Source organism: Ambystoma mexicanum, chromosome 5p (genome assembly GCF_040938575.1).
Source record: "Ambystoma mexicanum isolate Mex_15411 chromosome 5p, UKY_AmexF1_1, whole genome shotgun sequence".
NCBI classification, from domain to species: domain Eukaryota; kingdom Metazoa; phylum Chordata; class Amphibia; order Caudata; family Ambystomatidae; genus Ambystoma; species Ambystoma mexicanum.
In genome coordinates, this window is record NC_090930.1 from 133597430 (window position 1) to 133604756 (window position 7327).

Genomic DNA, 7327 nt, shown 5'->3' on the forward strand with positions numbered 1-7327 from the left:
CAAGCCAAAGCAGTTGGCCTGGTCAATGCCGGCTTCTTCTGGCGACACTGTGCAGCCACGTACATCACTGTGCCAAGAGTTCTTGCAACCCATTAACTTGCACATTTATTAAGCAGTGCAGCATTTGTACCGAGTGTGGAAACTTCTCAGTCTCACAGAAGACAGACACCCGGGTTTACCACGTATGGTCAACCTCCCGCTATCCATACCTCAGGTCATTGGTCATCCATACCTCAGGTCATTGTTTAGCAACCGATGGCTTTCCAGGGGGTATGGACTACGTTTCCTCATGTTCCCCCAAAATGGACCTGTATGGTATTGTTTATTTTTACAGTGCCTATATACAGGCAGGTGTTGCAAAGCACTCAAGGAGGGTGGGAAACGTGATTAAAAAAACAACAGTCGGTCTGAGACAACAATATTCTGCACAGGCAGAGTAAGTGCATAACAGTTTGAGATACAGCAAGTAGGCCCGATTGCGATTCTGCAGTTTTATCAGTGCAATTGAGGGTGAAGACAAGGGAGAGCAGACAGACGCAGTGCGTGCGGATCGCAGTTGTGGTGATCACTGATGTCAGATGTAGTCAAAAAATGTTGGTAAGGTTGCAGAACCCAGCCTTAGGTCCTACCCGAACAGTGTATTCACATTTAAATGAAAAAATTTCATAAGCACCATATTTTCTTTACATTTTCCATCACCAGAATCGTTAGGTCAGGAGGACGTCACACAACTATCTGTTAAAGTGCACAGTCTGCATTGGATTGTATATTAATCTACGGTTAGTGCGTATAGCTGTGGCATAAACCACACGGCAGATCGTATAGCTGTGGCATAAGCCACACAGCAGATCCCTGGTACACCTTCTGATGTGTTTGTGGAAGGGAAACCACGCTGGTAAAGAGTTTCCTTGACCACACACTTGCTCCTGTGCCATCCAAATGGCAATAAGCATTGTTAGGTTAGAACTCTTAAGGCAGATCGAGGGCTGCTAGGAGTTTGCGGACCCAGAACTCATGGAAGGCCTCACTCCTTCCCTTCCCAAAAGGAAGCACCCGTCGACCTGCCTTAGAGTTCTAACCTAACAGCATGTATGCCAACAGAATGCAGCAACAAAAAAAGCGTGCTCCATGTTTTTTGTAAATGTTTGCCATACTAAATAATTAGTCAAATTGGTGGGTGAAATGTTTTGAATTAAATCTCAACCACTGGCTTTGCTCCACACCAGCCTTTTCTGCGCCTGTTTGCAGCACTTCAGACGTGTGGCAACGATACACTCAATAAGCACAGTGCAGAAGCAGCTCATGGTGCTTATATCGGACATACTGAGACTGGGGACCTAGGGCGGTTTAGGTGGCAAAAATCACAGACCCACTCTGCTGTACTAATTGAAATGGATGCGTAGAAAGGCGAACCGTCTGCCTGATAAAACTGCAGATAAGCATAACTTTTAGTTTGGGCCATTAGCTGCCACTAATGTCCCACACGCACACACCCCGAAACTATTGCACTGGAGTACAGCAAGGCAGAAATGGCATGCAAGGAGGGGCACACAGGTGTCGTGTGGGTATGTGCCCACCCACTGACGGCCCATGACCATGCTAATCCCTATGGCCAGTCCCACCCAGATCATGCCCCCCTCCCCGCCCAAAACACCTCCTCATGGGAACTCTGAACTCCATGTAATCCCATTCCTACACAAAACCCCAAACTGTTGCCATTGCTTGTTTAGTCGGCACTGAGATTGCCGGTCTATTTTTTTTTTTTACTTTACATTCGGGTACTTGTAGGAATAGGGTGGCAGCCTTTCTGGATCTCACTGCTCGCCAAACATGCAGGGCATGTGGCAAGCCAGGAGGCCCGCAAGTCATCTGTGGTGAGGGAGGCAGGCGAGGCCTCTCGCACCAGGGAGAGGCGCGGTACTCATGACAGGAGGACGGGATGTAACGCTCCCACAGAAGAGAGGCAGCACCAGTGGTGAGGCAGCGCAAGCGGTGGGAGTAAGGCAGGCTGTGTTCTTCACGCCAGGGCGTTACTGTGGCGGTGGGTAGTGGGGCAGCTCCCGAGCAGGGCCGGGCCGAGCGCAAGCGTCCCTCCGACGCGTCCAGCGCGCAGCTTTTCCCGCTCAGGCGTGCCTCGGCTCTGACTCACACACTGGGAAGTTTGACAGAGGAAATCCGGCCTCTTCCCCCCACTGCCTCGTGTAGTGCCTCAGCCTCACGAAGGTTGAAATTACGAGTCCAGCGTCCGCCCTGAAGCTTTATTCACAGCACGGCGGTTCCAGACCGACGAGGTCGTGTACTTTAGGCTGGGGGAGGCCTGGCGAGGTTTAGGAAAGTGCGTGTGCAGTGACTGAAACATTCAAATCACCACCAAGCCAAGCACTGGCAAAGATTATACCTCAACACCAAGGCACACCGGAAATAATAAGCAATAGAACACCGCCAATCAACGTGCACTCTGGGTAGGTTTCATCGCCGAAGCTTGCATTCGGCCTGCATTAGGAGGGAGAGGGGCTCCTTAATCTTGCAATAATCAAAAAATAAGCAGGGATCTGCTGCTGACATGACGAGAGCGTTAAGGGCCTGTGTGCTCAGCAGTAATGGCAAGAGTCTCGCCTCAGAACTTGTACACCCCTTGCTTCCTACCTCTGTGGGCAAACCCCGTGATCCTTACAGCCCTAGTGGCCCCCACAAGCCCGTCATGGGCAGCCCCAGTTGCCCTTACAAGCCAGTGTCATAGGTCGCCCCAGCTAGCCACCTCCACGGGCCCTCCAGTGCACCCCACAAGCCAGTGTCATAGGTCGCCCCAGCTAGCCACCTCCACGGGCCTCTCCAGTGGGCCCCACAAGCCAGTGTCATATATAGCCCCAGCTATCCCTACAAACCTGAGCAGTCCCGTAAGCCACCTCCAGGGCCCGCTCCAGTGCTCCCAATAAGCTAGTGTCATGAGCAACCCCAGCTAGCTCTACAAACCTGGGCAGCCTCAGTGGCCCCCACAAGCCACCGCCATGGGCAGCCCCACAAGCCACCGCCATGGGCAGCCCCACAAGCCACCGCCATGGGCAGCCCCACAAGCCACCGCCATGGGCAGCCCCACAAGCCACCGCCATGGGCAGCCCCACAAGCCACCGCCATGGGCAGCCACTGTGATCCCTACAAACCTGGGCAGCCTCAGTGGCCCCTAGAAGCCACTGCCAAGGGCAGCCCCACAAGCCACCGCCATGGGCAGCCCCAGCGATCTCTACAAACCTGGGCAGCCCTGAAAACCACCGCCATGGGCAGTTACAGTGTGCCCCAGTGATGGGCAGTCCCAGTGATCCCTACAAACCTGGGCTGCTCCACAAGCCACAGTCATGGGCAAACCCTGAAAGCTTTATAAACCTGGGCAGCCCCAGTGGTCCCCACACTCCTGGGCAGCCTCAGTGCTCCCCACAAGCCACACTCCTGGGCAGCCCCAGTGCTCCCCACAAACCACACTCCTAGGCAGCCCCAGTGATCCCTACAAACCTGGGCAGCCCCAGTGATCCCCACACTCCTGGGCAGCCGCAATGACCCCTACAAACCACACTCCTGGGCAACCCCAGTGATCCCTACAATCATGGGCAGCCCCAGTGATCCCCACACTCCTGGGCAGCCGCAATGACCCCTACAAACCACACTCCTGGGCAACCCCAGTGATCCCTACAATCATGGGCAGCCCCAGTGATCCCCACACTCCTGGGCAGCCGCGATGACCCCTACAAACCTGGGTAGCCCCACTGGTCCCCACATGCCACACTGCTGGGCAACCCCAGTGATCCCCACACTCCTGGGCAGCCCCAATGACCCCTACAAACCTGGGCAGCCCCAGTGGTCCCGACAAGCCACACTCCTGGGCAACCCCAGTGATCCCTACAAACCTGGGCAGCCCCAGTGACCCCCCACAAACCACACTCCTGGGCAGCCCCAATGATCCCCACAAACCTGGGCTGCACTGAGTGAGTCACACTTCTTTGAAGTCGCAAAAGCCACACCGTTGTGCAGCCCCAGGGATCCCCAACTACTCCTGGGTAACCTTGACGACCCCGACCCCCAGCTAGCCACAGTGGTACCGAACCACTCTCCTGAGCAACCTCAGTTATCCCCAATTCACGTTCCACAAAACCCACATTTCTTGGCAGTTTCGGTGCTCCCACAGCGGCCGTGCCACACGCCACAGAACAGCCCCCACACAGAGTAGAGTTCATGAACCCCTTTGAGCTCCGGGATTAAAAAAAAATGGACACAGTGTCTTTTTTCACATCTGTGGAAGGTCACAAAAAAAAAACTGTCAACATAGCAAGGGAATCGCTGTGGACAGGAAAGTTGCAACATAACCCCGTTTCCAAACTGCACGTACACATGGAAAAAACCGTCTGCAAAGCCCGAGAAGGGGCCCCGGCCGGGCCCCCACCCGTCCACGCAGGCACAGCCGCGAAGGAAGCGGCGACTCACCGTCTTAGGCATCTTGGCTGTCGGCGCTCACAAACTTTCTGAAACTTCTCCCGCGGCTGTTCTCTCCTCATCCAGTGGGGGCTCGCGTTCTCCCTTGGGGGGGGGGGGGCTCTGACCGGGGGCCGCCTGCTCTGCTTCTCCTCCTGCCCGGGCTCCAGCGCTTCTGAGACTCTCCTCTTTCCCTCCAGCCGGCTTCCTGCTAACGGAACTCAAATGTCTGCCCAAACCACACCCAGGGGGGAAGCGATGAGCCGCACACACGCTGCTGCTGCTGCCGGGAGAGGGGGCGGCCAGGCTCCTCCCGCTCGGGGCCGCCAACTGCAGCTCTCGCACTTACCACATCCCCCCACCCCCTCTGCCAGTGCGACGCACTCGCCGCTTGCAGGCCTTGATTTAAATAAAAAATTAAATAGTCACGATAATGGCCGATATGTTTAAGTTTTTTTATAAATACATGTCAGCGTTAAAAAGCACTTTTAAAAAAAAGACTAAAATGCATTTTAAATGCAGTGCTGCCAACGTACTAAAGTTAGTTCATTTTTTTACCCTACTGTATGTACCTAAAAAAAACTTTCCGTGTAGTAATGAGGTCCTGGGGCTGGGGGAACACGCAATTGACGAGTTACAAATAGATTATTCTGGTACTGTTGCAGAATATTGTTTGTTGGACGTAGGATGCACAGAGGGGTGCATAGGGCATTCCCACAGCTGCCAACAGGTGCCATGCAAAGTGGATGACCACGAACCAGCTGTGATTTCTTTTTAGTCGGCCACTCTGCATTCTGGGATTTGTATTTTTACAGATCACATTGAAGTGGGAGAATGGAACAAAAGGCTCCCACCAATCCCCTCACGCCCCTGGCCTAGAGGATCGCGGCCCAGACACCCGCCACGAGAGGAGTTTGCCTATCTACCAGATGACCAAATACCCTGGTACAGGAACATACGGATGTGCCCACCCGCCTGCCCACCAGCCTGCCCTGCCCATGCCGACACCTGCGGCATGGATGAACTCGACTGAACCATTCAACAGTAAATAAACACATTGTTAGAGATGCCATGACGACCTAGCCAACGGTCAGCACACCCGTGCAATCATGCACACTGGTCACTCCCACACCAATCCACACGAAGAACATATTCAGTGCTATGACATAGGTGACGGACACGCCCACTGACGCGCATCGTTATTATTTTTCACATAGGTTTCAAAATGCAGAAACGCAAGACGCGCAACGAACTAATCTAAAATGCTTGCTGACGCTTCTCCTAACCCATACATTGCAATGAGAAATATAACGAACACATGATACTGGGGATAAAGCAACATGACACCGTAACTTAAAGCTCCATGCATCAAACATCCCCACCTATGCACCAGGCCCAAGTAGGCCGCAAGCAAGAGCCTCCATGAACATTGAACGAGCAAGAGTACAATTGCTGACCCTGCAGAGTGAGCCCGGCGAGAACAGACAGTCAAGGGCACAATGTTGCAAACTCGCATGCCACAAGCCGAAGCCAAGGTCACACCTGCAAACTAAGCCAGACACACAGTGGAAAATGTAATATTAAATGTGCAGAATTCTGCCTCAATCACGGTCTCTCCTCACGTGACCAAGCCGAACCTGACCGGGTGCCAGACCCAGGAGGAAGGAGGCGCCTGGATCCCACGTTTTGAGACACAGGCAGCAACAATGAAGCGACCCAATGGACATCTGCGGCGGTGGGAGTAGTCTGCCCTCCAGCATGTGAACAAATCCTCGCATTGTCTGCACATACCCATAGTTATACATTGTTGCAAATGACAGGTGCACCGTGAGCTGGGAACAACGATGGTCCCAGACTGGGGGGCTCGCGAGTGGACCAATCAGAACATGGAGCACTTATCACTGACGCCATTAACATTAGCCAATCCTCAGGGGTCTTCATGTAACAATTTTCATGTATCTAATTGAAGGGACAACCCAAGTATACCACCTGACTGACCCTTAACCACTAATAACGTTCTCCATACGTATGCTATACTAACCCTACCACTCGAGGAACCAATCCAGAGTGGCGATAGGTTTTTTGCTAAAGTTTCCCAGGTGACGTGAGTAGCGCGTCATACCGAGGTAAAAAAGGGCCTGCGAGCCCCACGGAGAGAGAGTCAGGACGGACGCGTATGATCCTTGACCCATCCCTGCTGTTTTTAATAAACAGCAGAACCACCTTGCTTCTTGCGTGTGCCTCATACTCATTTTTGGGATACGTGGGAGGAGTTGGGGCCTCCCTGCCCGGGGGTCCGCGGACGGCCAGCAGACCCCTGCAGAATTTCCCCCCGACAAGTTGGAGGCACCGCTGAGATCTGTTTAAGATCTGCTTTTATTTTATTTTTCCGAGTGCTCCCGTTGCGAGGAGGCCCGGCGGCGCGGCCCCCTCTGCCGCTGCCCCCTTTTGAGGACTACAGGACCATCGCGGAACTGCGAGAAGACCGGACAGCGCAATCCGGATATTGGCCTTCGGGAGCCGGTTGAGAAGTATCCCGCCCGCGGTTGGCGAGTGTCCAGACGTGGTCCAGACGAAGGGAGGTGGCGAGCCGCTTGGAGGGGTGCACGCAGTCGAGCGGCCCCGCATCAAGAGAACTTGGTGAGTATGCCACGCCCAACAAGCAATGTGAAATTGTGAGGGAGGGGGGAGGAATAGAATACGGGAGGCGGGAGGTGTTACACAGGTGCGCGGCAAAGGTTTGATAAATTAGTATTGACGATGAAGTGAATGGTAGCTGGACAAGTGCGAGAGCAGTCTGCTACGTTACGGAAGAGGAGGGGGCGGTGCACGAAAATATCACGTGCGGCCGCTCATAGAAACTGAT

At 53.8% G+C, this 7327-nt stretch overlaps 1 protein-coding gene across 1 annotated transcript in view; it reads right to left on the reverse strand.

The window, feature by feature from the left end:
• Positions 1-4843, reverse strand: part of MSN (moesin) — a 278033-nt gene extending 273190 nt beyond the window's left edge. Inside the window, exon 1 of the mRNA XM_069612528.1 lies at positions 4474-4843. Within this exon, the coding sequence (XP_069468629.1) occupies positions 4474-4485 (12 nt within the window). The 5' untranslated portion in view covers positions 4486-4843. The remainder of the gene's footprint in view (positions 1-4473) is intronic.
• Positions 4844-7327: the final 2484 nt, after the last annotated feature.